Here is a 16,389-nt window from a genome sequence, read left to right as displayed (position 1 = left end):
AAAAAAGGTTGAGAATTTACAGGGTTAATATGTTGTGGGGTTGTTAACCAATGTCATAAAACAACATGAGTACTACTGTTTCATGAGAAATTATTTGTTCTGTAAGCCTTCACCTGAAGTGCAAAAAAGTATAAAAAAAAAAAAAAGAAAAACAAGAATTCTGGGGCATGGTTACAGAGTTTCCTGCTATTTTAAGACTTAGAAATATCATTCTGTGTTTTGGGTAGATCTCAGACTCAGGTATTAATGAGCAGTTCTGTAAACTTAATTTCTCTGACATAGGCAGTGAGAGGCAGTAACTTCATTAGTGTTTCTGACCAATCATGGGCTGAACTTTCACTCTGCTTGACGAAACTCTGGTTCTTTTTTTCATAATAGCAGATATCAACGATGAGGGCAGGGGTGTTTGAAGAGTTTAGTGAATGAAGTCTTAATTGCCAATTTATATACAAAGACTAGATCTGTAAGCTGATAACCTTTTGAATCTATTCAATAAAACAGCTACTCTAAATTTTATTTTATTAAAATGAACTCTCTGAAAGCAGCACTGTGTCCTATTTCTCTTTGTAACCCAGGATTTAAAACTGGGAGGGGCAAGGAGTAGGCATCCAAAACATGCTTGTGGAATGAATCAACAGAGTATAACTTGCAACTTCTTATCTGATATGTTCTGGTAAAATAATAATGTTGCTCTTTTAATTAACATTATCACAAAGAGCGTCTTCATGTTAGTACAGAAACTTTTTGGACCTCATTTTAATTTGTGGACTTTGTGTTATTCAACCATATGCCTTTGCAAATATTTACTTAACATTCTCTTGTTAAACAGATTATTTTCAAGTTTTTGCTATGATAAATGATACACTGATAAACATCTTTGTGCAATATTGTATTTTACACGTTCCATTTGATCTAAATTTTTCACGAATATTTAGTGACCTTCCTGCGGGGTGAGGTTTTGTTGTGATGTATGCTTTGTAGAGAAAGGAAAAGGCTACCTTATTGCTCAGGTTCACGTTAGCATTTCTGCTGAGGAGCAGCGACACCATGTCCACGTGTCCTTCCTGAGCTGCAAGATGGACAGAAGCAATTCCTTGCCGGGTAACTGCGTTTGCATCAGCACCATACTCCAGCAGGGTCGTCGCTATGTCCATCTGGTTCTTTTTGGCAGCGATGTGCAGTGGCGTATAACCATTCTGTCAACACAAATCACTTGGTCACATGCCCAGGAACAAGATAAAAATGTGTACAGTGCATTTTCAAACAGTATGGTCTCTTTCTAGCAATTTTTTTTGCTTAAAAAAATCATGATTAAGTAAGCAAATACTGATAAAGCAAGCAGTACCATTAATGTAATGCCCTCATGCCTCTGCATTCCTAAACAGGGAAAATATAATTTAACCTAGACTGTTTGATGTGAGAGAGTCAGAGTACCTATTGCTAATTGTATCACTGGTTTTCCAAAAGGAATAGATTTCCCTTTTACAGGGAAATATGTTAGTAGGTGCTCAACAATTACTTGCTTTATTTAAAGTGGGGATGGGAAGAACCCCTACTGGGAAACAACACACTATATGGTACTATTGGGGCATGGTGATCATTCTATCTTTAAAACCTTTTAATGGTCATCTATGGTTCCTGGGTTATGCAAATAGTTTCTATTCGTCTATTAACCTAAAGGTTGGTGGTTTGAACTCACCCAGCAGCACTGTGGAAGAAAGGCCTAGCAATCTGCTTCCATAAAGATTACACCAAGAAAACCCTATGGGGCAGTTCTACTCTGTAGCACATGGGGTCACCATGAGTAGGAATCAACTCAACAGCAAGGGGTTTTGTATTTTTTTAATGGCCATCTATTGCTGAAAGGTTAAAAATTTCAATTTTCACGGCAGGCAAGATGCTATAATCTGCTCCCATCTGTCCTTATGACTTCCTGTTTCACCAAACTCCTGTCTCTATGCTATGCTTCATCGGTCTTAGAAGAAGTACAATCAGCATGCTCCTTAGAAGTAAAGGATGGCAAAACTTTGGCTTGCTTACTGTGGACACATCCTCAGGAAAGGCCAATCACTAGAAAAGGACATCATGCTTGGTAAAGCAGAGGATCAGTAAAAATGAAGGAAACCTTCAGTGAGATGGATTGACACAATAGTCACATACCAGCAGTCATGAAGATGGCACCAGAATCAGGCAATGTTTCGTTCTGTTATACGGAAGGTCGCCATGAGTCAGAGCCAACTTGACAGCAACTAATAACAACAATGCTATACTTCAGCAGGACTAGGCTTCCTGCAAGTCTCCTAAACAACATACAGCCTCATGTTTATCCGTTTTGGCTGTTCTACCAAGAATGCTTCTCCCCAACATACCCACTGGGCCAGCATCGATCTATCTATTATTTGAAGAATCAGCAGGGTCAGGCCCTACGTGAAGTGTTTCATCTCCCCTTCCCTCCCAAGTCCATCCAACTAACTCTACTCAGAGTACTGGACGTGTCTGCTTATATGTCTGTTTTCTATTACTAAAATAGAAACTTATTGAGGGCATGTATTTATCTTTCTATGTCTAGTGCCTCATTAAGAACTGGCAAATATTTATCAAATAAAGAAAGGAATTCTTAGAGTTTCAATCAAACTTACTAGAACTTCAGAACATTCTGGCATCCTTCTCTTGGCTGATCCCTGATGCTCAGAGGTAGAGCAACCTCAACGAAAACTCCTTTGACAAACTATTAATTAGCTATGCCTCCGGAGATATCAGAGTCTCCTGTCCTGAGAAAAGGCTTTGGGGACCTTGCCCTGGTTCACAGTCATTTAAGGGAAATGCAAGATTATATTTTGACACAGACATGAATCTGACTAAAGTATGCCAAGGGCAAATGAGAATGATTTTTTTTTTTTTTAATAGACAAGAGGATTTAAAGAAAGAGGATTTTGAGGATTTACATTTAGGGATACGATCAAAATCTAGACAATAAGTCTGGATCAAGTCAAAGTCTTTCCAAGCAATGAGGACAGTTTGAAAACAACCCAGAGGGCTCTGGGGGCCACTGCACCCACAGAACAGCCAGCCCGCCACAATTAACCCTCGTAGTTCAAGTCACTGGCATCTCCGAGTCTGACAGCATTTCTCACTTGAAAAACCACTCTGTAATTGACTGAGGGGGATTTAGGCTGTTGAGTATCAACCCGTGAAAGTGGAAATGTCACTTCCAGACTCTTCTGAAACCAGCCTCTGTAACTGCATGAGCCTGGGTAGAAGATTTTATATCCCTATTTTTAGTCTCAACCTATTGCCATCTGGAAACCCCAGCTGTCCTGGGAAGCACTTGGCCCTTTGCCCAGACACACCCTTCAGAGACCAATGCCTTTGGAGCTGAACGCGGAGCTTTGGACGGTGCCCAACTCCACAGTGAATGAGGGGAGGGGGTGAACTGTTTTACCCTCCCGGCCCCACATAAGAAAGAAAATTCTCAAAGCAACACCAAAACAGAAAATCAAATTAATCATATGTCTAACATTAGTTAATTTGAGCAGTAAAGGCAAGATATAGTCAGGAATTAGCTTCTTATTATGCATCTTATCTTTTTTTGCTTTTACTACTGATAAAACCTTCAAGGTGGTTACTTTACAAACCAAGGTTAAGGTAGGTCAGTATCCTCTCAGACACAACAAAATCCAAAAAACCCATTGCCATCGAGTCAATTCTGACTCACAGCAACCCTGCAGGGCAGAGTAGAACTGCCCCATAGGGTTTCCAAGGCTGTAATCCTTAGGAAGCCAACTGTCACATCTTTCTCCTATGGAACAGCTGGTGGATTTGAACCGCCAACTTTCAATTAGCAGCTGAGTGCTTAACCACTGTGCCACCAGAGCTCCTTTAGACACAACAAGCCTCTTGATTACTTCTAATTCCTCCCAAAAGTCCTAGGCCCTAAAAAAACACTCATAAGGAGAAACTTTGGCATCTTCTATAGTGCATGCCAATTCCAGACAAGCTACTAATTATTGTTTAGGGGTTTATCCTGAGCTCCTAATCTGAGATACAGAATACAGTATGAAGCAAGGGAAAAACAACTCATAGTATTCTTTTAGACTGAAAAATTAATCTCAGAAATACTTAGGCTATATATTCAAATAATAACTAGCTTATCTTGAGGCCTATAATGGAATTTTCTACATTTTCTATGGTCTTTCTAATTTCTGGAAAGTGAAATGATCTTTACTTGCCAAATGAAAGGAGACAGATGCATTTATCAGAAGAAAAACAAAATAGTGTAAGACTCAACTGTATAGTAATCTTAATATAACATAATCTAACATAACATAACAACATAACATAGAGGACTAAGTGTTTGCCATGTGTGCTTGCATTTCAAGATGAAAATAAAAGCAAATGTAATTTTAAATAATCAAAAATAATATGTAGTATTTACATCGCTGTTGTTGGGTGTTGTTGAGTCAATTTTGACTCATACGGACCCCATGTGACAGAGTAGAACTGCCCCATAGGGTGTTCTTGGCTGTAATCTTTATGGAAGTAAATTGGCAGGTCTTCTTCCTGCAGAGCTGGTTCAAATCACCAACCTCTCAGTTAGCAGCCAAGCGCTTAACTATTGGGCCACCAGGGCTCCTTATTTACATCATAATTTATATGTTTTCCAAGTACCTTCACAACCTTCTCTACCGATCCATATCAGTAGATATGTTGCACATTTTTATGGAAGAGAAATCTGACAAATAATAAGGTTCCCTATCCCTTCCACAGATCCCTGGGTGGCTCAGAAGGCTTGTGCTCAACTACTAATTGAAAGGTTGGTGGTTTGAACCCACCTAAGTTGCACTGTGGAAGAAAGGCCTGGCGATCTGCTTCTCTAAAAATGACACCCAAGAAAACCCTATGGTGCTCTTTTTACTCTGTAACACATGAGGTCATCATGAGTCAGAATCAACTTGACAGCAAAACGTTTGGTTTAATTTGGATTCCTTCCACACTTAGTGCCCAGGTTATGCCTGAACTCAAGGCAATGCTCAATTCAAGCACAGTGTCCTGCTGGCAATAGCTCTGGCTAATATGGCAGCTCATCCACTTTTTCAGCACCCTCCCAACCTAAAATAACAACATGTTTCTAGAAGGGCATGTATAAGTAAAAAAATATATTGCCAATTCTAAAAGAGTTAAGGAAGGGACAGAAGAAAACATCACACACTCTAAGAAAAAGAACACAGGCTGTGATTTGAGGAGGAGTTAACACTGATGTCACATCCATATGCTAATCCTGCCCCACTGAGGCTTTGTCCCTGATTTCTCACCACTGCCGGAATTCAGAAATGCCTGAGCTTCCCTGGAGTGGAGGAGGATATTTGCCTACCCTATATCTGTTCTCCCTTGTCATGGATTGAATTGTGTCCCCCCAAGAATGTGTGTAGCAACTTGGCTAGGTCATGATTCCCAGTATTTTATGATTGTGTAATCTGATGTGATTTCCTTGTGTGTTGTAAACTCTATCACTATGATGATGTTATACGTGATGTCCTTATGTGCTGTAAATTCTATCACTGTGATGAGGTTATACTGATGAGGTTGACAAGATTGGATTGTGTCTTAATCCAATCTCGTTTGAGATATAAAAGAGAGAAGCGAGCAGAGATACTTGGGAACCTCACGCCACCAAGAAAGCAGTGCTGGGAGCAGAGCGCATCCTTTGGATCTGAGGTTCCTGTGCTGAGATGCTCCCAGACCAAGGGAAGATGGATGACAAGGAGCCTCCTCCAGAGCTGAGAGAGAGAGAAAGCCTTCCCCTGGAGCTGACGCTCTGAATGTGAACTTCTAGCCTACTAGGCTGTGAGAAAATAAACTTCTCTTTGTTAAAGCTATCCACTTGTGGTGTTTCTGTTATAGCAGCACTAGATGACTAAGACAGGAAGGAAAGGCCAAGAACATCACAGGGAACTTGCCTCAACATCACGGAGACACTAAACCAACATCACCCACTGCCTACCTCCTGACTGCTTATGACATGAGAAAAACAGAGCCACATCTTTTCTAGCAGCTGAACCCAATCCCTACCGGATGTAACTGGCTTTGCTCAGAATCAAATTCTAGAAAAGTCCCTGAACAGGATGACTGCCACAGAAGATGGGAATGGTTTGACATGTGGCAGAGATGGCATCACAGAGGCTTTTATGCAGGCACTTGTGCTATGAGAATGAGAATTAACGTCTGTTAGAAAAGCCTTTTTTAATTGACTGTAAAAGATATGTCTAAGACTAAAGAGATGTTATAACTAATGAATGTCTTACATGTCTGCTTTTCAGCTCTTTGTCAAAGGTGTTTTTTTCAGATATGGAACCTTGAATACTAAGTCTAGTTTGATGACGATAAAGCTGGAAATCAATGTTAAAGGCACCAACTGTTGACCTGTTCAAGAGTTATTTGCGGGTGGAAAGGTAGATTGGACTCATTTTGTTGCACTTATTACTTTATAACTCCTGTCAACTCTAAACTGCTTGGCACCAGCTATGACAAAATTATTACTCTCATGCGAAGAAGGAAGAGTTCACTTATTAATTATTTACTGGTAGGCTAAAGAACCTGGTGTTATTTCTAATATAAGAAAGGTGGTCCTAGCGCAAAGGGGTATTAAAATACACCAAAATAAAAAGGACAGCCATTATATTTCATTATTAAATTTTCTCATTTTTAAAAATAGAGTGTTTATCAAAGGTCAATGCACAGTTTTATGACAGAAAGTATGTTTGTCAAGGTCAAAAAGTGGCAGTTAGATGAAAAGCTGGTTTGGGGGTTTGATTTTGAATTGTAGATTTAACTGGGTATATTCTGGAGAGTACGGGCCAAGAAATGATTGAGAAATGCAGGGAAGGAGGCTCTGAGGAGAAATGCCTGTCAAAGACATCATATTCTCTAAATGGAGAAAGTACGTGAAAACGTTCTCTCTTAAAGTATCTAAAGTAACCTAGAAGCGCCCAAGTTCACTGACCTGTGTGTACAAGACATTTGGTCTTAATACCAAGTTTAAAGAAGAGAACTGAAGCTGCCCTAAAATGGAATAGTGAAACAAACATGGAAACAGCATTGGCATGTTAAAAGATCCTCTTCCAACAGTATTTAGTACATGAATTTGATAACCTTTAAATCATGGTTTCTATCATTCCTGTATTCTCTGACCATAGGCTCCTGATCAATAACAGAGAATCTGTTAAAACCTGTCTTTAGTGGGGATTGCAACCAATGTCACAAAACAATAAAAAATAAACACAAATAAACAAATAAAAAGCTAAACGAATAAGTCTCCAGGCAGAAACTTCATGCCAGTGTACTTAATTTTGAGAACTTTAAAAACAAACATACAAAACCAAAACAAACCTGTCTTTAAATAAACTCTTCTTTATGACCTGTCTATCAGTTCAGAATACCAGAGTAATAAAGATGGTGCATACTCCATGCATCTCTTTTCTGAGAAATCTAGGTTGTCTACTGGTCAAAAATGCTCTAACAATAAGAATAAAGATTATCCTTAGCAATAACAAAAATACATAGGCAAAACCTCCCAACCTAGTCCATAAACACCAATAAGCAATGTGAAGGCAATATTCTATGGCCAGGAAAATGTACACACATTTTATGACTTTGAAAAATCCAAACTTTCTTACTCCCTCAGGCTGTGTTCATGTTTTTAATCTGGCTAAAGAGTTCTCCAACTTCTTCCCATCCCCAGGCTCCAAGATGTCCTGGATTTTCAAGAAAAATCAATTGAGAAGTAACTACTTATTGAGCATCTACTACACTAGTCGGCTAAACAGCCGAAGGCACAAGCTTCCGAAGAAGCTCATGCTTCTGTGATTTTAAGTGACACCTAAGCTAGGAGGGCATTGCAGACAAAGAAATACCACATAGATGTATGTACAGAGACCGACAGACACAACCCATCGGTCTCCTCATGCTGTTGAATTACAGGTACCTTTGCAGCCGCATGAGGTGAGGCTCCTTGGTCCAAAAGCAGAAGGGCCACTTTCTGATTATCGTAATGTGCAGCAACATGCAGTGCAGTTAGCCCGCTCTGAAAACATGTGCAGAAACAACAACAGTGTCACAAGTGCTTTAATATCAGAGGAATAGATGTAGGCAAATGGATTAGATTGGATGCAACACAGAGCATAATTTACACTACAGTTTCCACAATAGTTGAACCCCAACATTCACCTCCTATTTCCCAAGTCATCTGCATCCCAGAGAGACTTAAATAAAGCTTAGTTATCATTTGAATGGTGGTTGGTGAATATTATAAAGTGCTTGTTCGGTTATCACGGAGGTTACAGGGTGGCCCATGACCTCATACCTTCCCAGCAGCATCCGGAGATGCACTTTTCTGTAGCAGGAGATTGGCTACTTCAAGTTTCCCATATTTTGCTGCCACATGAAGGGGAGTAAATCCTTTCTGAAAAAAGAAACATAATACAATGAACAACAGAAGTGGCATAAGGACAGCACTTTTCTGGAAGTGAAGAATCATTCTAATCCTGAAGGACAGTTAAGCCTGTACTTAAGAACCAAGACTGGTAGATAAAGAGTTGTATCCCCTTATCGAGAGGGATGAGCAGGACATGCCAGGATCTCTAATCTTTCTTTCTCTGCTGACTGAGCTGCAACACGCCATTAATTCTGGGACTTCTCAGGCACTTGACCAAGACGAGGTTGGGTGGCTGGATCTGGGGCATATTTCAGGGCCATTTTGGGGTTTCATGTTGTGGAAAGACTAGGCTACAAGGTCCCAGGCCCAATCTGGAGAGCCTCTAGAAGGGAATGTTTGAGAAAGTCAAGGACAAATCAGGACCTCCTGGAATCTCTCATCACTGAGACTGGGCCCTTTCTCTTCCTGTTTATTTTTCCATGTACACACACATCCTTATGCATGCTCTAGTCTCCAGGAGTGGGAGCCAGAGTGTCTCTCACCTTTCTACCACAGGTGAACTGAATAACGACACGTGGTTCTAGCTCAATAAATATGGGAGAATTAGATGCTGTGAGTTGAGTAGCAGCTGCCCCTTCCTTCTGCCTCCTACAAGCACCTTGGTATAAACTGGTCAGTCAGCATGAGCTGTTAGGCAGGGTCCCGAGCATAAGTCAGGGACTGGAGAGTCATCAATACACAATCTCATGACACTATAACAAGGCAGAAGCAATGGGCAGCTGGCAAGGTAAAGGTCTTGGGCACCCTGAACTCCATTATCCATTATTCTGTTTCACACTTTGAAAAACAGCTAGGAATTTGCATTTCAACTATACTGAAGAGCCTAAAGGATCACAGAAGATGAAGTCTGAGGTAGTCATCATTTACCTGGATTGTTCTCCAGGTACTTATAATTATCTTCTGCATTGATGACACATCAGTGATTCTTATCTATATCCTAATATGATAGCACAATACCAATTTCTGGATTTCTAAGACATGTCGTAGGCCATTTCATTTTGCTGTCATACTTGCTAGGTTCACATAGTATCACAAGAAAAATGAACTCCAAAGTCTGCATTCTGCACATGCAGAGCAACTGTGCGGTAGGGCATGACTCCAAGGCATCAGAGTCAAGATAAAAAATCAAAACATAAATTGGACAAGACAACAACAACAAACAAAAACAATTCATGGAAAAATTCACCTCCTGATTTGAAAGTATTATAAACATATCTTCTCAACTGAGTATAATGGGGTTCATATACTTGGCATCAGCACAAGAAATCGATAGCTGTGTTTTTAAACCACTATTTCAGTCTATCAAATAACTTGCAAGAAATCTCTGATTCTAGATGTCAATAAGGCTTCATTAGAAGATAGTGCACTGAGAAACTCAAGACCAAAAAAAAGCAAAAACCCACAAAATACAAACAACTATCCTCCCCTGCCTCAGGAGCATCTAGGTGTCTAGCCATGTTAATGACTACCCTGGAGTCCCAAGTATAGATGCTTCTGTACCTATTACTGTGCTGGGAGTTGTAAGAAGGATGTATTTTGGGGGACACAGCAGGATTCCGAAACTTGCTTTCATACCTTTGTAGTTATAGATAGAGATGCGCCATGATCCAAAAGGAAGGCGGCTACGTCCTCGTGCCCCTCTCGGGCTGCAAGATGAAGTGGGGTGTACCCAGAAGTCGTGGCTGCATTTGGGGAAGCTCCTTGCTGCAGCAGCTGTTGTACTATGTCTGCCTTCCCCAGTCTGGCTGAAATGTGGAGTGGGGTTTGGTCATCCTAAACAGCAAGGTAGAAATGCAAACTTGATGAACTGACAACACAATAGCACCACTGTAAAAATTTAGAGAATTTTAGCTGCTTGGGATCAGAGGCTACAATCAACTCTTCGATTCAGTGCTAAAAAGAATCTCATTTAGCTTTCTCTTTAAGGTTAAGAAAGGTGGAGATGGTAGATCTAAGCTCTTTAAATACCCTTGGCCTACCTATCAGTATGAGAACTGAGAAAGGAGGTTCCTTCTGTAAATTGTCCCCATTACTACCTGCCATAATTAAATTTTTAACTTCTAAAGATTCCTTTTTTGGTAGTCAAGGGAATATATCCTGGTAAAATGCAAATACCTGGGAGGGTTATTATACCTCTGCCAGTTACTAGGCACTCATATGGTATGAATTGTTTTATTGGCTCTGCCTTCTCAGATCACAAAAGAGGGGCAGCCTAGGGTTGTGCAGATGTACCGTGCACAAAGGCTTCCAGCCAAGAGGGCTAACAGGTGGTGAAAGCATCTTCCAAGAGAGTATAGGGGTGTCTTATTAAAATTCACCCCAAATCCTGAGGTACTCACCAAGTCCTGTACCCTTAGGACCTTATCCCCAAATGGGAGGGGCACCTTTTCCTAATTTGCCCAAAGGTGTCCTATGGGCTAGTGGTGGTTCTCCAGAAAGAAATCCCCTACAGGAATTTGACAGTTCAGGTAAATCCATTAAGAAGGGGAGGTTGAGAGAAGAGGCTGGAGTACAGGAAGAGTAGGTAGGATGGGGTCAAGTTCAAAGCTAGAAGATCCAGGTAACCAATGGAAAGAAAAAGAGGAGAGTCAGGGGGACGTGCCATGAGAGAATAGAAATATTGGAATCATAAAAAGAGAGATGACAAAGAAAAATCTGGTGTATCTCTATCACCAGGAGCAGCAGCAGCAGCACACATTTTCTAAGCACTTGCAATGTCCCAGGCTCTATACTAAGTACTCCATCTGTATTAACTCACGAATCCTCAAGACAATTCTATGAATTACAACTATCATTATCCCCATTTTCTAGATGAAGAAATACATAAGGAAACGTGACACAAAGATGTTAATTAACTTGCCTAATGCTACACAGCTAGTAAATGGTGGGCCAAGATTCAAACCCAGGCAATCTGGCTGAGGAGGTCAGCCTCTTAGCCATCATGATACACACTGGCTCTTTAATAAATGATCATTATAACTCCCATCCTCAATTCCAGCTTGTGGGTGGAAAACCATTGCCTATGTTTAATGCTTCCTATATAACTAGCAACCCTCGTTAACTGTGAGGTTTCTTGAGATCCAATGTAGATAGAATACAGTCTCTCTTAATCGTCCACTTTCTAGAAGTTTTATGTATAAGTCATTCTCCCGAGAGTAGGAAGACCTCTGGGCCAAACCGAGGTTCTGGTTCCTAATCTTTTAGGAATTAACAAATGTGCCAAGAACAACTTCTGGCACAAAGTTCTTGTTCTTTTTAATTTTGTTGAACGACTGAATGAAGGAACCATTCTCTTTCTAGCATTAGTACCAGGAAAGACTATTTCAGCTGAGAAGCTGGTCTGTTTCTATCTTTTGGACATGCTGATTTGGCTGCCAGAAGAGACTTATTGGAGGCCTAACCTCAGGGTGCGGGACAGGAAGGGTTTTTGCAAAATTTTACTTGGGTAGAAACTTTATAGTCATTGGAGCTTGTTCACTACTTTAAGAAAGTATTCTCGAAAAAGAACATGTACATGTTTAAAGGTTTGATGAAAATCAAAAGTCCCCCCTTCCTCAACAGCAAAGGTTTTCACGTATTGCACATACCTTAGCTTTAGCTTCTACCTGAGCTCCATCTTGTACCAGATACCGCACAACTTCAGCTTGGCCCGATCGAGCTGCCATGTGCAGCGCTGTTTCTCCTCTCTAGGGAACACAAGCCACAGTAAATTAACTGCATTTCTGAAGTAAAGTGGCATATTTTATTTGAATAAAGCCTATGATGTGGGTTATTACTATTTTTTTTTAAAATAAAAAACCATTCCAAGGCATTCTGAACTGGAAAGATAGGAAATAAGATACATAATAGTTTCACCTGAGAACACTACAGAGAGTCCCTGATGGAGCAGGAGAAAAGTGAGGTGCAGAACTCAAATTCTAGTAAAAAGACCAGACTTAATGGTCTGAATGAGACTAGAGGAACCCCAAAGAGCATGGCCCCTGGACTTTCTGTCAACCCAGAACTAAAACCATTCCCAAGGCCACCTCTTCAGACAAAGATTAGACCGGACTATGGGACATAAAATGATACTCATGAAGAGAGTGCTTCTTAGCTCAAGTAGATACATGAGCCTAAATGGGTAGCTCCCGTCCAGAAGTGAGATGAGAAGGTAGAGAGGGTCAGGAGCTGGTTGAATGGACACGGGAAGTCAGGGGTAGAAAGGAGGAATGTGCTGTTACAGTATAGGGAGAGGAATTAGGGTCACATAACAATGTATGTATAAATTTTTGTATGGGAGACTGACTTGAATTGTAAACTTTCACTTAAAGTACAATAAAATAAACAAACAAAAAAAAAGAATTTCACCTTAGACCAATCCATGATGCCAAGGATTTGGTGTAACCCAAGGAAGCCTAGTCACCAACAGTATCAGAAACATAGTTCAATAATCCACAGTGTGTCCTCATTAGGAGTGAAAAGGTGAATGCTTACAGGGGCGTAGCCTGAGGCAGGCAGGTAGGGAGTGCTCAACAGGAGAGCTCCATGCCCTGTAGAATGGGGGAGTTGCTACCTGGCCCCTGCAGGCTGCCATTGTAGCTGAGCAGGAATGCCAGCCCCATGATGCCACACCTTCCCATTGTTAAAAAGAAGTGGCAGTCTGGATCTAGGTATAAAGTTCCCAAATTTTAAATGTGGACCACAAAGCCAAAACTAAAAACAAAACACTGCACGAGTCACAGAAACACAGCTGAGGGCCAGACTCGGCTTGCCGCTGCTGGTTTGCATTCCTTTCTTTATCTAAACAGATCAGTATCCTAGTCTTTGGGATCAAGGTGTCATTTTCTTTGCCACTGGACATCCCCTCCCCCATCCTTTTCAATAAATAGTGTTTATTTCAGAACATTCATTTACTTATTTTAATGAAAATACCATATAGAAAACATGGGTAGATTGACAAGGTAAAAAGAAGTAATAAGAATCATATATATTCTCTCACACCAGCAATAAGCATCTTTAAATTGCTTTTATGAAATGAGCTTTGCTTTCGAGACCGTCTACCTCCGGGGAACGACAAAGGAGGCCACATTTACATGACACTTGTTATTGGGTTTAGTGGCAAGAGTTGAGGATGTTGTTCAGCTATACCCCAATGTTTTCTTTGTGAAGGAACCATTCTCTTTCCGGCATTAGTACCAGGAAAGACTATTTCAGCTGAGAAGCTGGTCTGTTTCTATCTTTTGGGAGTGCTGATTTGGCTGCCAGAAGAGTCATCTAGGGTGAGGGGCAGGACCTTACGGCTCGCCTTTTCTGTTCTGAATGTTGCTTATTTTATTTTTACTTCTTTAGTGCTCATGAGTCCAATGAACGTTCTTATGCTTGTGGTCCAGTATGCTAATGTTATTATGGTATCAAATTTAAAATCCTATAAAACAATGTCAAATGCCATATGCCAATCTAGGGCAATAATTTACTGTTCTGTGTTCTGAAGCATCTTGTGGTTCTGACAGAGCAAAGCTAAATGTGGGAAGACACCACCATCTGATAATCTATGAATGCAGTCACATGAGTTTCCTATAACATGGTCAAGCAAACTAAAGAAAAATTACTTTGAAGTTACTTGAAATCATTTCTTTACGCAAATAGTGCCAGCATTTGAACCACCTTTCCAACATGCAGCACTTCTTACTACTTCTGTTTTAGGAAGTCCCCCTAGACAAACACTTTACTTTTCAAAGCATAATATCCACTAGTAATGTACCTGTAAGGTTAATGGACACCATCAATAAGTTCTAACAATTTGTGGCCAACTAGCGACTCAACAGATCCTACCTTAGCAGTAAAGGAAACCACAAGTAGTCTCAAATTCTGTCCTTTTTAGTCAAATAAAATAGTAATCAATTTAAGTACAATTAAAAACAAGTTAATAAAAGCAACCTTTGTCAGTTTCTTAATAACTCAGAATTGGACCTTCTTTGTTAAAAGGATACTCACCACGTTGGTGGTGTTTGGTGAGGCTCCATGATGCATTAGTTGTGATACGATACTTACATGCCCCATGAAGGCAGCAACATGGATAGGGGTAAGGCCCGACTGGAGGGAAAACAGGGAAATGTTGGTTTATTGGGTTATCATGAAAAGGGTCTGTCTGCCTGTTGTCCATCTGTCCACGCACCGACCCACCCACTCATCCATCCATTTATCCACCTTCACATAACAAGTTTGATGATCAGATCAGGAGACGGCAGGACATTCATCATTATAACACAAATTCAATAAGGCAGATATCTCAATATATAATCATTTCCCTCAAGCTAGATCTGTGATTACGAAAAGACCTAAGTCATATCTGGAATTCCTGGGTGGCACAAATGGTTAAACACTCGACTACTAGCTGAAAGGCAGGCAGTTCGAATCCACCCAGAGGCACCTCAGAAGACAGGCCTGGCAATCTGCTTCTGAAAGGTCACAGCCTTGAAAACTCTGTACAGATGGGGTCGCCATGAGTTGGAATCAACTCAACAGCAACCAACGACAACATCATATCCGTTAAGGAAGAAAGACGATTATTTCATACATTTTATATAGATTTGTGAAAGAAATTTAGAAAGAAATAACTTGGAGGTGTTTTTTTTTCCCCTTTGCTACAAAATCTTCCTTATCTGTGTGTGTGTTGGGGGTGGTGTGTGGTTACAGACATATTTGTAAAAATTCGACTTTTATTTCAGGTCCTATTCAGGACTTTAAAAAAGACTTTGGTGCACTCAGAATAAACTCATTATGTGGCATGTGAAACAACAGGGTACCTAACACAAAGCCATTCATATAATAAATGAACGGAACAGCATTAATAGTTTCAATCATGTAATTTTTTAAATTTATAAATATTATAAATGAAGGGAATATAATTAAGGCAAATATTACAGTGACCACAAGACCACTTTTATGTTTGCTTCAAATCCTACATACACACACATATACACACATACACCCCATAATACTATTTAGCGTAAAACAAAGTTCGTCGATACCAGGGTATTTTATATCTATGGTGCCCCTGATTGTGAGATTTGAGTAGATAAATAAAAAAGATGATCAAAGTCTCGAGTCAATAATCTTGTTAAGGAGTGTGATTCACATGTGCCTTTTATATGTTTAATTTCTCAGAATTTAATTCCGCTTACAATGTGAACATCATAATTTGGCAAAAAAAAAATTACTATGGCTAGAAAAAGCTAACTGGAATTTGAGAAATATCAAAAAATTATTTAAATGTGATTTCATACAAAAAAAAGTAGGTAAAAAGACAGAAGAGGGAAAACTCTGGCTGTCCAGACTTCAAATGACAAGAAGAATTGAGTAAAGTAAGGAAAAAGAGAATTTTGTTATAATTTGGTATCTTTTTCTATCAGCAGGGGGAGTTGTTAAAACGCATGCGAGGCAAAGCCATCATCTTGGTCTGCACTGACTTACAAAGCTCTTAGCCTATAGCTGGCAACAGAACCTTCTTATCACTGTCCAGCGTCTCTACATTTATTTAAACATCCATCAAAAGTCTACTTTTATTCAGAGTCTATTCTGATCTTTAAAAAGGGTTCCCATGTATTGAGAATAAACTTACTATTTTATAACTGAAATAAAGAGGTGCCTAACACAAGGACATACGTCTGATAAACAGCAAGTCAGTATTAATATTTTAAATCATTTACTATTTTTAGATTTCTGAGTATTATAAATCAGGACAAATATTCCATTTGCAGATAAAAAACTGAAGCAAATCAACAAGCACTAAAGTGTACCTTAATTTTTTTTTGTTTGGTTCAAATATAGTCTTTGTCATGCATTCAATAAACCTTTACTGAAGGATCTAGTATGAGGCAGGCATTGTGGGTATAAACACCAGTAAGATTCAGCCCTGC

At 39.9% G+C, this 16,389-nt stretch overlaps 1 protein-coding gene across 1 annotated transcript in view; it reads right to left on the bottom strand.

Moving 5' to 3' along the window:
- ANK3 (ankyrin 3) overlaps nucleotides 1-16,389 on the bottom strand; it is a 742,532-nt gene that overhangs the window by 146,599 nt on the left and 579,544 nt on the right. The window contains exons 13-18 of the mRNA XM_023739341.1: nucleotides 14,465-14,563; nucleotides 12,079-12,177; nucleotides 10,067-10,264; nucleotides 8,360-8,458; nucleotides 7,982-8,080; nucleotides 999-1,196 (exon numbers count right to left, since the gene is read on the bottom strand). Of these exons, the coding sequence (XP_023595109.1) occupies nucleotides 999-1,196; nucleotides 7,982-8,080; nucleotides 8,360-8,458; nucleotides 10,067-10,264; nucleotides 12,079-12,177; nucleotides 14,465-14,563 (792 nt within the window). The remainder of the gene's footprint in view (nucleotides 1-998; nucleotides 1,197-7,981; nucleotides 8,081-8,359; nucleotides 8,459-10,066; nucleotides 10,265-12,078; nucleotides 12,178-14,464; nucleotides 14,564-16,389) is intronic.

The sequence above is a fragment of the Trichechus manatus genome, unplaced genomic scaffold (assembly GCF_000243295.1).
Source record: "Trichechus manatus latirostris isolate Lorelei unplaced genomic scaffold, TriManLat1.0 scaffold00007, whole genome shotgun sequence".
Classification (NCBI taxonomy): Eukaryota; Metazoa; Chordata; class Mammalia; order Sirenia; family Trichechidae; genus Trichechus; species Trichechus manatus.
This window is presented reverse-complemented; position numbering and strand designations above follow the sequence as displayed.